This window comes from Phaseolus vulgaris, chromosome 3 (assembly GCF_000499845.2).
Source record: "Phaseolus vulgaris cultivar G19833 chromosome 3, P. vulgaris v2.0, whole genome shotgun sequence".
Lineage (NCBI taxonomy): Eukaryota > Viridiplantae > Streptophyta > Magnoliopsida > Fabales > Fabaceae > Phaseolus > Phaseolus vulgaris.
In genome coordinates, this window is record NC_023757.2 from 23,457,237 (window position 1) to 23,470,624 (window position 13,388).

The 13,388-nt window shown below is 44.2% G+C and overlaps 1 protein-coding gene across 1 annotated transcript; it reads right to left on the reverse strand.

The window, feature by feature from the left end:
* Positions 1-1,420: 1,420 nt before the first annotated feature.
* LOC137806893 (uncharacterized) lies at positions 1,421-2,513 on the reverse strand. Its single transcript, XM_068607259.1, has one exon. The coding sequence runs from the start codon at positions 2,415-2,417 to the stop codon at positions 1,854-1,856; it is 564 nt and encodes a 187-aa protein (XP_068463360.1). The 5' UTR covers positions 2,418-2,513; the 3' UTR covers positions 1,421-1,853.
* Between the last annotated feature and the right edge of the window lie 10,875 nt (positions 2,514-13,388).

Here is a 13,388-nt window from a genome sequence, read left to right on the forward strand (position 1 = left end):
AAATAATTAAGTAGGATTGATATGTAATCTTTTTGCTTTTTTATTCCTAATAATTTAATACAATTTGTTTTTAATCCTTAATAAATTTAATACTACTATTTGAATAAATTAAAATGAAGTCATTGCCCGGCACAGAATGTTCCTACAAAATATCTACTAGCAGGTGCAAGTATAACCATTAAACCTGATATAACGAATGACTTCACAACGCAAAAAAAAAAAAAGCAATGCACCACAAACAAACATCAGGCTGCCAACTGTTGCATCTGGCGTGACATTTGATTTCCTGACTCTGCTTCAATGTTATTCAGCTAATCTAGTTTGGTTGATATCATGTCCACTGAATTTAGCTTCCTACATTGAGCAATACTCCAACTAAATCAGTTTTTGTATTAACACAACAATTGCTTTGATTTCTTGAAAAATGCAATAAAGATAGACCTTATTTATTAGGTTTTATTAGGATGGTCTACAAATGAAGTAAAAAACAAAGCTCAGTGTCGTGCATTGAATTTTAGCACAATTACACTGGACGTTGGTATTCAAGAAAATTTCAAAGTTCAAGGAAGGTATTGGTTTCATTTGTATAAAGCTTGAGTATAAAAATGATATCGATCGATCAGGATGTCTCATGATTTTGAATTTGTTACCTTAGATAACAAATTTAAAGAAATTACAAAATAACTACAAAAAAAAATAAAAAATGACAATGTATTGTTCACCTACATATCAAATCAAAGATTCTCCATTGAAACTTTGGAGGCGAAGGAAAACTAATATCAGATCAGGTGTGTGAAGTAAATATTGTTGTTATTATGTAATGACCTGATAATTCTTAAGTGCTGAATATCAAATATAGATGAAGAGTATTAAACATTCAAACCTTCTAGTGATGTTAAATCCCAAAAGGTGGTGCATGAAAGTACTGAAAGTTTTAAGGAGTCGTGTTAGACCACAAAGTTAATTATGAAAAGCAATGCCAAAATGAATGGAGCAGAAGATAAGTTGAAAACTTTGGATCAACTATTGCAAGGTCCAATATAGCTATAGCATATCCATATATCTGTGAGAATCGGATTAAGCATGTTCTAGATTAAAACACACCTTTTGTTTATAGACAGCTCCTCCCGATTTTTTTCTTCCTTGTGTTAACAGCTGCTAACCAATCAAAACAGCAGCTGCTGGAAAGAATAAAAACACATTTTTCTTTTGTACAATTGCATAATAAAACAATACAAAAATTAGGGATATGACATTGTGCTGTTCTGATATCAGGACCTGGTTGTGAACAAGTCACTCATGGGAGAAACTCTACAGAACTGACTTGTTCTAAGAAATTGAAACAAAACCTACAGTCATTAATTTGGCAAAGCTCTTATCAAAACCTACAGTCACTACATTATCATCTGGTAGTCAACTATAACAATAAATGTGAGAAATGATATGATTACAACGGGTACAGTGATACATGAAAGGTCTTATGAGACCCAGACGAATCTGGAATTAAAACACAGCAAACAATAAGCAAGTAACTTTAGCTGCTTTGGTTCCACAAGCTGTTTGTCCACTGAACAGACTCATATTTTTTCAATTCATATATATTTTTCTCTTCAAAGAAACTACAAAATAACAAAGTAAAGACAAAACTAGTCCCTCCATTAATTACTTTCCCCTAAAAATTACTCCTCGAAACAGCAAATCACACTGATCCTCAATCACAATATAACATCCGGGCACCACAGAGGAATCTGATAAGCAATCTCAAAGGCCAGGGATTAAATACATATAATATCAAATATGATATAATTTCATGAAATTCAAAATGCAACAAAAAAAACCGTTTAGAAAACGCATCAAAGCTCATCCTCCATCCTCAAGTACTCTCCTACATCGGCCTGGTGCAGAACAACGATGCCATTGGGATCCAACTTTCTGCAATCCTGCGTAGACTTCGCGGCGACACCAAAACCCAACGGCACATCCGCCATGGAAAATACGACAACCCCGTCACCGGCGGCGATGTTATCCGTGATTCTGCCCAACGCGCTCTTCAGAACGTGGTTTCCGTACAAGAAAGACATCTCAGACTGCGGTTTGAGCCATACCTTGTGCTTGGCGTTGGCGGCGAGCAAGTTGAGGGCCTGGACGGTGAGATGGAAGCTGCCGCCGTGGGTGTACTTGCCGATGCAGGTGCCGAGAGAGACAAGGTTGGGACGGGCGACGTTGGTGGCGCGCTTGACGAGCGATTCGCTGGCATAGAATATCCTGTTCTTGTGGAGGCGGAAGCAGTAGCGGCCAGGGTTGGCGTCAGGGCCCTCGTGAGAGGGGTTTTCGACGATATTCTTGAGGTTGTTTCCGACGAATTTGAAGAGCTTCTCGAACACTACGCTCGTCTCCTTCTCATCTAAAGGTCTCATCTTCCTCTTTCACTCTCGCTCCCTCCTTCTAGGGTTTTACAGCGAGATTAGGGTTTTTGGTTTTCTTTTCGCAACAGATAAGAGTTCAGAATATGAAAAAGACTAATGCCTAGAAAATACACCAAGGCCCAAAATGGCCTACGAACTAGAACATGGATTTCTTTGGGTCTGGGTTGCTGTCTTCGGCCCATTCAATCAACTAATAGCTATCTCTATGTGGTTGGTTTTTTATTATTTTTATAAATTTAAATATTGTATTCATTTAAAATGTTAACATTTTATATCTAATATTCACATATAAATAATCATAAGTTATTTTGCATAAAATCTAAATAAAGTTAGAAAATATAATAGTATTACAGATAGATTTAGTTCTAAAAAATAAATTTAAATAAGTTATATTACAAAGTATGAATTTAAAAACTTTAAAAACACTTTTAATTTCATAGATCTAAATAAAAAAACATAATTCCATGAAATAAAATTATATATACAATAATTTTTCTTTCTTTCTCTCTCGGAGATAGCAACTTCGTTATTCAAAGCTTACCAATAGGTACACTTCAAGCATGAGCCTCAAAGTGAATTTGGTGTTTAATAATACTGCTGGTGCTGCTCTTGAAATTTTTGCAATAACTTTGGTACATTCTTACGAAAATAGGTTAAATTTTAAAAAAAATTATTCGCCTTCTAATTTTCAAATCTTTTTACAAAAAATATATTTTCATGCAAATTTCTAATTATTTTTTTAATAGAAGTTATATTATATGTACAAATTTTCTACAGAATAAAACGACCAAAACTAAGGTGAACGGAGAGAACAATTCAAGTGACAAAAAGTGTGAATATACTGTGTAAGAAGATAAAAAGAAAAAACTTTAAAAACAAAAAGAATAGACACGAAAATTTAGATGATTTTCTTTTTTAACTTTTGTTCCTGTCAGTTGACCGGAAACGTTCTCGTGCGTCTACGACAATCTTACGCCCAAGAATTCTTGTGTTTACTCGTGCTTTCCTTCCGATTGAACACCTGAAAGCCCTAGAGGCCGTTTGCACTCCAACGCTCAAATCAATCTTAGGGTTAGGAAACACCAAACTGTTAAGCGTAAAAGCTCTGTGTCACTGTGTGTGTTAAGCAGCGCAAATGAATAGCGTATCTTACTAAGTTTGTTACTTCTCTTTATATAGCCTAGGGTTTCCACTGTTTCCGCTACCCAAAATAGACTTTCTGAGGGGTGGGCCCCAGCGCCGCTGTTACCCACTCTTAGGGCAACCTAGCGCGTGGGGTCCCCTAACTGGAGTGCAACCTCTTACGGGATGACCATCTGGATGCCTCCTCGTGCACCTGATCTCTGGGGTCACCCGTCTTGGGAGCGCCCTAGCTGTTCATGTGCCATGCATGTAGCTCACCCCTGGAATGTGACCCTCACAGGTTGTATCTTTTTCAGTGGCTTTTTACTTGTGTTACGCCTGAACGCGGCATCCACACCACACGCATGGACCCTCGTGACCTAAGCTTCTCCCTAGCTGATAATTAGTGTGTGGTTTGGGGTCCACCTTTATGGTCCAACTTTACTGTTTGAGTCACCGATGTCTGATCTCTCATCGTCCTCACAATACTGTCGAGAAAACATCAGTACATCCTGGTGATTGACACCTTGGCCCACACTTGCGCTGTGTCCTTATTTTAGGTTTTTCTGGGTTTCCTGGGTTTTTCCTCCATCTTCCACTGAACCTTCTTTTCTTCTCCCTCTTTGACTCCCTTTCAGATGGCTAGAACTAAAACAACTTCAAACACTCCTCCCCAAGTAGATTACAGGGCCCTCTACCCCTGGGCCTCCGAGGACCTCCTTGCAGAGACTTCTGCTCTCACTTCCAGTTAGGACGTGATGAAACATAGGGAGGACGATGCCACTCATATGCTCCGCGTGTTTGGGCGAGAGTGCGATGCTTATGTGTCTGTACAAGTGTTGTGGGCGAACCCGTGTGCGCTGACGAACGCGCGAACAACGGGGAACCCTTCTTTTTTCTTTATGCCACCGTCTTCAAATGGGTCAAACTTCGTTTGCCGCTTACGGGATTTGAGCGGGCTCTCCTGACTGAGATAAACGTGGCCCCTGCACAACTGCATCCGAACAATTGGGCCTTCTTAAGGGTTTTTGGCATCCTTTGCAACCATTTCGGGCATACCCCCTTTGTAGACGTCTTCCTCTACTTCTTTGAGGCCAAGAGTCCGGGTAAAAAACCTTTGGGTGAGCTTCAACAGGGTGGCAGGGAGAGTTCTCCTCACCCTGTTTCAACATTTGTACAAGGTCTTCAAGGGGAAATTCCTCAAGGTATGTTGCAATGACTACGACCGCACTCTTCTGGGTGGCTTCCCACTCTATTGGGTCAAGAAGCCGAGGACTCTCGAGGAACTGACTCCTCATGACCGCGAGCTCTGCCAGGTCTTCGCGAGTCTAGGGGCGGTGTTCAACACCACCCAATTGATCAAACACGAGTTCAACCCTTCTAATCTTGAGGGCTATATCAGTACTAGCCTATGCTCCTTTCTCACCTCACTTTGGGTGTTTTGGTTAGCTTGCACATTATGAACTTCTCTGCTTTACTTGCATACCCTGCCCCTCCATGTTCATATGCTTACTCTGAATTGTTTCACTGACCCTTTAGATTCTGATCTTGGTGCAGGTATGGTGCTGAACAAGGAAAAACGGGCGAGGCTTGCCAATGCTCTTGCTCGTCGTCCAGGGGTGCTTGGGGCCGCAAGTGCCTCTGCTTCTTCCACCCCCGTCTCTGCCACTGTTGCCCTTCCTCCTGCTCCGTCTGCCCCCATCTCCACGGTGCCCCTCTGATGGAGATCAAGATCAAGAAGAGGTAGAGGCCGAAGATCAAGATCAAGAGGAGGTAGAGGCCGAAGTTGAAGAAGCTCAAGAAGACATTAGCTTACCTCAAAGGCTTACAAGGAGCAAGTTTAAAGAATTAGGAAGTAGTGGTAGAATGTTTTCTCTTTTTATAGTGTCTTTTGTATAAAAAGTAGAATGTTTAAATATATAGTTTTTAGGAAGGTGCTTAGAGGGAAACATTAGATACCTATTTTGTAAAGCATCTTTAGGCATTATTTTAGAATTTTCTAGAAGGTGACTTTTCATGTCTCACTATAGGCGTTAGAAGTGAGTAGCATGAAAGGGACTTTTGGTTACCTTGTGGTGCAAGCTTTGTAAGCCTCATGACCGGTCCTTGCTCCTATAAAAGGAGGGCTTAGGTCCTTCAAATAATAGAATTGATTTTTGAAGTAATGAAACTCTCCCAAATTGGTGAGTTGAGTGAGTGAGAATTTGCCTTCTCCTCTTCCTAGTCTCATCTTGAGTGCCTTGGTTCCTCAAGTGGCGGCAATTCACACTTATCTTGGAGCATTCACACTTCAAGTGGCATGTTCATCAACCAAGTTCTTCAACCACATAAGTCTTCTCTCTTTTCCGTCTATTTCTTTCATCTCTATGTCCATATGAACTCTTAAAACATGTCTTAGGTTCTTTCTTGCAATTGTATTCGGTGCTTTAGCTTTATTTCATGTTTTGGTCGGTTCATCTTATTCTTTGCTGAATATAATTGGTTCATCTTCCTTCTTTCTTGCTTTTGTTCGGTGCATTTCAATTGTTAGGCATTTTAATCGGTTCATTTGAATTCTTATGCATTTTAATCGGTTCAATTGACAAGAAATGGACTTCCATATGAGTTTTGGTGTGGTGGCTCTAGTTTTGGTGAGTTCTTGAATCAAGAACATTTATCCAATTCTAGAAAAGTGTCTATTCCCTTTCCAACTCAAGTTGATTGCATAAAACTACTACTCCCTCTCGATACCTCTAACACCAAGGTGAAGGGTTTCTAACTGCATTTCACAAAAACATTCGAGAACATACATGTTTCGATCGAACTTTATTGGGTGACCTCATTAAAAAACCCCTTGAAGTGAAAAAGAGTGTCCCCTTAGAATCGTGTACAATGTTCAAAAATTTAACTGTAATAAAACTTGAGGTTGGTCGCGTTCCATGTACGAGGAATCGGGCCCCTTCCAATGTCTCAAGCATGTATGCTCCATTCCCAAGGGCCTCAGTCACTATGAAAGGACCAATCCACTTGGGGGATAACTTGTTCTCTAACTGGTACGGGTGGGCCTTCCGCATCACCAAGTCAGCGACTTGGAATTGACGTGGCTTCAACTTGGAACTGTACTTATACTCCACCCTTCTCTTTAAGGCTTCGGCTTTAATTCTCGCTTCCTCCCTGGCCTCGTCCAGGAGGTCCAGGTTCACCCTTCTTTCTTCGTTGGATTCTTCATCCACGAAGTTCTGGAAGCGTCGCGAGCTCTCCTGGATCTTTACCAGAATCATTGCGTCCAACTCGTACACCAAGCTGAAAGGTGTCTCTCTGGTGGTGAACTGGTGTGGTAAGCCCACACAATCCTAGGAGCCTCCTCTGCCCAGGCTCCTTTGGCCTTCTTCAGCCTTCTCTTCAAGCCTCTGACCAAGAATCTGTTGGCAGACTCGACTTTCCCATTTGTCTGGGGGTGCTTGACTGACGCAAAAACCTGCTTTATTCCAACCTCCGAGCATAGCTTTCCCAGTTGTTGGCTCGCAAAATGCGTGCCATTATCAGACAACAAGCGCTTCGGCACCCCAAAACGGCACACTATGTTTTTCCATACGAAGTGAGTAACCTTGTGAGCCGTGATCTGGGCCGCGGGCTCAGCCTCGATCCACTTCGTGAAGTACTCTATGGCGACCATGAGGTATTTCATCTGCTTTACCGCCAAAGGGAAAGGCCCCAGGATTCCCCACGTATGGAATGGCCAAGGGCTATAAATCGACCTGAGCTCCTCTGGTGGCGCCTTGTGCCAATCAGCATGTTGCTGACACTGTTTGCACTGCTGAGCGTACCTTGTGCAGTCTTCTCTTATCGTGGGCCTATAGTATCCCGCACAAATAGCCTTTGACGCTAGAGATCGTCCACCGATGTGACTCCCACATATCCCTTCATGGAGTTTTTCCATTATACGTGTGCATTGGTCTGTGCTTACACATACTAAGATCGGGTGCGTGAATCCGTGTCTGAACAACTCCTTGTCAACGAAAGTGTACTTGGCAACATTTTTCTTTATTTTTCTGGCTTCTGCGGGTTCTAGAGGAAGTATCCCATCAGCCAGGTAGCGTTTGTAAGGCGTCATCCAAGTTTCTCCTCGTTCAACCTGGCACACTTGCCTTGCGATCTCCTCCCCCAACACCGGGTATGCGCCTATTCGGGGCGCTCTTAGTGTCTCTTGAGTCAGTGACTGATGACTCCTTGCTCTTCCTCTCGAAGTGCTGACCTGATGAACCCCTACCATGTTATCTGCTATGAAGGTTCGCGGTGTCTTAAGGGTCTCCTGTATGACGATCCTCTGTCTGCTCCCCTTGCCTGAGCTGAAGAGCTTGGCTAGCAAGTCAGCTTTGGCATTCTGGTCCCTGGGAATGTGTAATAGCTCAAACATCACGAAGGACCCCCTCAAAGTTTGGGCGTACCTTAGGTACGCTGCCATTTGAGGGTTCTTGGCTTGATATTCTCCAGTCACTTGACCTGCGACCAACAATGAGTCACTTTTCGCCAAAAGACTTCGCACGCCCATCTCCTTGGCCAACAACATGCCTGCGATCAGGGCCTCGTACTCCGCTTGATTGTTGCTTGCTTTGAAGGCAAACCGTAGGGTTTGCTCAATCAACAACCCATTTAGTCCCTCCAAAATGACGCCGGCTCCACTACCTTGTTGGTTAGAGGACCCATCTATAGAGAGAACCCACCGGAAATTGGACTCCTCTTGGTGTTCATACTGAGAGGAGAGTTCTACCACAAAGTCTGCGTAAACTTGGCCTTTGGTAGGGCCTATGGGCTCATACTGGATGTCGAACTCTGATAGTTCCACCGCCTAGCGCACCATTCTTCTCGCCACATCCGGCTTCTGTAGGACCTTGTGAATGGGTAGATTTGTCATCACCACCACAGTAAAACTCTGGAAGTAGTGACGAAGCCTTCTCGCCGAGAATACCACCTCCAGGGCCGCCTTCTCTAGTTCCTGGTACCTTACCTCAGGTCCTTGCAATACCTTGCTCACGAAGTATATTGGTTTCTGAACCTGGTCCTGTTCCTGGACAAGAACTGAACTGATCGCTCTGTTAGTTACCGCAAAATACAGACGAAGAGGTGTGGTTGGTTGTGGCTTGCACAGGACTGAAGGGCTGGCTAGGTACTCCTTCAACTTGCAAAACGCCTCTTCACACTCTTGGGTCCACATGAACCTGCTGTTCCTCCTTAGGCACTGGAAGTAGGGATGGCCCTTGTCCCCTCCAGCTGATACGAATTTGGACAAGGCGGCCATGCGCCCTATCAGCTGTTGCACCTCCTTCACGGAAGTTGGGCTCCTCATCCCCAATATCGCAGCACACTTTTCTGGGTTTGCTTCTATCCCGCGTTCCGTGAGCAAGAAACCCAGAAAACTTCCCTGCCTCGACTCAAAACACGTATTTCTCAGGGTTCAACTTAAGCCGGTACTTGGCTATTGTCGTAAATAGCTCTTCCAAGTCAACAACGTGTTATTCTTTCGAATGTGAGGTTACCACCATGTCGTCCATGTAGGATTGCATATTTCGCCCTAACATGGGCGCTAACACTTTGTCCATAAGCCTCTGGTAGGTGGCGCTCGCGTTCTTTAGCCCAAAGGGCATCACTGTGTAGCAGTAACAAGATAGATCTGTCGTGAACGTTCTCTTGCACTCGTCCCTGGGGTGCATCTTGATCTGGTTGTACCCAGAAAAAGCATCCAAGAAGCTGAGCATCTTGCAGCCCGAGGCACTGTCTACCAAGGCGTCGATGCTTGGTAGAGGATAGGAGTCCTTCGGGCACGCTTTGTTGAGGTCGGTAAAGTCAACACACATTCTCCACTTCCCGTTGGCCTTCTTCACCAAGACCGCGTTGGCCAACCACTCAGGGTACTGGATCTCCCTTATGTGGTCGGCGCTCAACAACTTTTTCGTCTCTTCCTTAATGATCGGTCGCTTCTCTTCGTTGAACTTCTTTCTTCTCTGGCGGACAGACCTGACCTTGGGGTCCATGGTGAGGCGGTGGCACAGGAAGTCTGGGTCTATGCCAGGCATGTCCGAGGCGGACCATGCAAAGGCATCCGAGTGCCGTGCTATTACCTCGACAATCTAATTATGTGTCGCTTGGTCGAGAGCTTTGTCGAGCTTGAAGACTCTTCCTCCAATCTCTTTTTCCCCTACCCTCCCCTGCTGGCTCAGGTTGCTTTTCCCAGGCAATCTCCGCCCGGGTGATCTCTGCTTTGGTCGCCCATTCTTTACTTTGTTCCCGAGTGGTGACAGTGGGTATTAATCTCTGCACTCGGCCACCCCCCCCCCCCCCCGGGCGATCTCAGCGCGATTGGTCCCCGTCTGGGCGACCTCTTCTGAGTGCGAGGGCGGCGTAGTGACCATGAATACCCCCCCCCCCCCTCTCTCTTTGTCTTGAGGTTATTCTCATAACACCTCTTGGCTCCTGATCTAACTTGATGGTGATCACCTTTCCCGCCAAGTCAGGTTGCTTCATCTTCATGTGCCTTGTCGACGGTACTGCTCCCAACCTGTTCAACGATGGTCTACCTAGCAGCACGTTATAAGCGGAAGGGGCATTAATGACAAGGTACCTAATGTTTTTCCGTGCGGGATGCGGTACCGCTTGTGAAGGTGGTCCTCAACTCTATGTATCCACGCACCTTTACCTGGTCTCCCGCGAAACCGTACAGACAACCCATGTAAGTCCTTAATGTATCAGGGGACAACTGCAGCTTGTTGAAAGTCGTCCAGAATATTACGTCTGCTGAACTCCCCCGATCCACCAGTACTCAGTGCACCTTCCTCCCAGTAGTCACTATTGAAATCACCACCGAATCGTTATCATGGGGAACGACATCTTGGAGGTCGGCCTTAGTGAAGGTAAGGTCGACATCAAAGGCATCGTCTGCCCTTGGTGCTTTCACCGACATCACCGCCCGTGCGTACTTCTTCCGCTGAGAAGCGGTACAACCTTCTCCTGAGAAACCTCCTGCAATGGTATGGATTTAACCATGCACGAGAATTTCATGCCCCTGGTCACCCCCCGTTGCTGCCACATCCTCGGCACCCTGAGTTTCCTGCAAGTAATCTCTCAGGAAACTGTTCTTCACCAACTCGTCTAGCTGGTGTCCCAGTGCCAAACAGTTACGTATGGGGTGGCCAAACGCTTGGTGGAATTCACACCAGACGTTCTTGTTGAGCCCGAGCTTCTTGTCAGTCTTGGGGGGCACCTTCAGCCTCTCCGCTATATTAGGGATAGCGATGAGGTCTTTTAACTCTACCACGAAGTTGTGCCTTGGCGGCACATTCTCCCTTGCAACCCCTTGGTTTGGGGCTTCCTTGGTTGGTAGGGCTGCTGCTTTGTGTGGGTCTTCTTCTCTGTCGTTGCCTCATGTACCCTTAGGGGTTGAGGTCGACCTGGTGCACATGGGCATGTGGGAACCACGCACGTTCGCTTCTCATTGACTTCACCCTCTGCAGCGATGTGAGCCACCGCCCGACGCCTTATTTCTCCAAACATTTTAGGGTGGTTTCTGATGAGCGATTCGTTGAAAGGCCCCAGTACTATGCCCTTTCTGAACGCGTGCACCATCATTGTTTCGTGCTTGATGTTCAACCTCACCACCTGGGCTCCAAAGCGATTGAGGAATTCTTTTAAGGACTCTCCCTGATACTGTCTTACGTAAAAAAGATCATAAGAGACCGGTGGGGGAACGCGATTCGTGATGCATTGTTCCCTGAACAACTTGGTCAGCTGCGCGAATGATGTTATGTGGCCATTTGGGAGACTGATGAACCACTCCATCGTCGTTCCTACCAGGGTGCTCATGAACAACTTGCATCACACCGCGTCAAAGCCCCCAATCAACATCATTTGGGTATGGAAGGCCGTGAGGTGAGCCTCAGGGTCCTCTACACCCGTGAAGGTGGCTTTAGGACCCACGAACGTAGCTGGTATTACAACGTCCATTATCGCCTGCGAAAACGGCATTGGGAACTCCGTGGGTGGCGTTGTGGCTTCCTGTTCTTCCACCTCACGTTCCCCTGCCTGGTTCTGTAGATCCTGGCGCAACTCCTCATTGGATCAGTGCAGTTCTTCATTTGTTGCTCGCAACGCCTCCAAATCTGCCTGGATGCGCTCTTGATTCGCTCTCGACGCAACCACCTATTCTTGGAGGGTTTGCATCGTATCCATAATCTGTTGCAAGTGAGGGTTTCGCCCCCGTTCGGTGCAACGGGTCCTTGTCTAGTATTTTTCATCTTCTTAATCTTTTTGGTTCTTGCTGGTGGGATAGTGTTTTAGATCGTTTCCCAAGGTGGGCGCCAAATGTTCCTGCCGGTTGACCGGAAACGTCCTCGTGCGCCTACGACAATCTTACGCCCAAGAATCCCTGCATTCACTCGTAATTTCCTTCCGATTGAACACCTGAAAACACAAAGACAAAGGGCGCCCTAGAGGCCGTTTGCACTCCGACACTCAAGTCAATCTTAGGGTTAGGAAACACCAAAAATGATAACTCTAAAACTCTGTGTCACTGTGTGTGTTAAGCAACGCAAATGAATAGCGTACCTTGTTATGTCTATTACTCCCCTTTATATACTCTTGGGTTTCCACTGTTTCCGCTAACCATAATTAGGTTTACTGAGGGTATGCCTTAGCGCCACTATCGCCCACTCTTGGGGTAATCTAGCATGTGAGGCTCCCTTACTGGAGTGCAACCTCTGACGGGATGACCGCCTGGATGCCACCTCGTGCAACTGATCTCTAGGGTCACCCGTCCTAGGAGTGCTCTAGTTGCTCACGTGCCATGCGCGTAGATCGCCCTGGAACGTGACCTTCTCAGGTCGTATCTTTCCCATTGGCTCTTTACTTGTGTCACGCCTGAATGCGTCATCCACACCACACGCATGGGCGCCTCGTGATCTAGGCTTCTTCCTCACTGATAATTGGTGCGTAGTCTGTCACCGATGTCCGATCTCTCATCGCCCTCACTATACTGTCGAGGACACGTCAGTACATGCTGGTGATTGGCACCCGACCGCTCTTCGGCACCCTGGCCCACGTGCCTTGTAGGACACTGGTCCCACACCGCTCGTGGTACCCAGCTTACTTGGCCCCATCATTACTAGCGGTCAATGAAGCCCGAGGATTGGTCGGTACAAATTTCACTCGTACTGTGTGAATAAATTTTTTATCACTATATAATTAATTATCATTAAATACATAATTGATCATTTCACTATAAGAAAATCATGAAATAGAAACCAATTTTTAGAGACCAAAATAATTAGTTGCAATAGTAACTAAATTAGAGACCAGTTTAGAAACTAAAAAAACAAATTGGTTTCTAAATTAGTTTCTATTATTATTAAATAGTTTCTAAATTGGTATCTAATTAGCAACCAATGTTTTTGCTACCAAATTTAGAAACTAAATAATTGGTAGTTAAAACATTGGTTGCTAATTAGATACCAATTTAGAAACTATTTAACAATAATAGAAACTAATTTAGAAACCAATTTGTTTTTTTAGTTTCTAAAATGGTCTCTAGTTTAGTTACTATTGCAACTAATTATTTTGGTCTCTAAAAATTGGTTTCTATTGCATGATTTTCTTGTAGTGTTGGTAGATTAATAGATTTTATATTTAAATAAATATAATAAAATATTTAATTTAAAATTATAATACGATAAATAATTAAATAAATAATATTATAATAATAAATAAAATAATTTAATATTTTATAAAATAAAATAATTTAATAATTAATAATTAATTTTACAAAAAATAATTAATTATATTTTAAATCGATATGTAAGATATAACAATTAA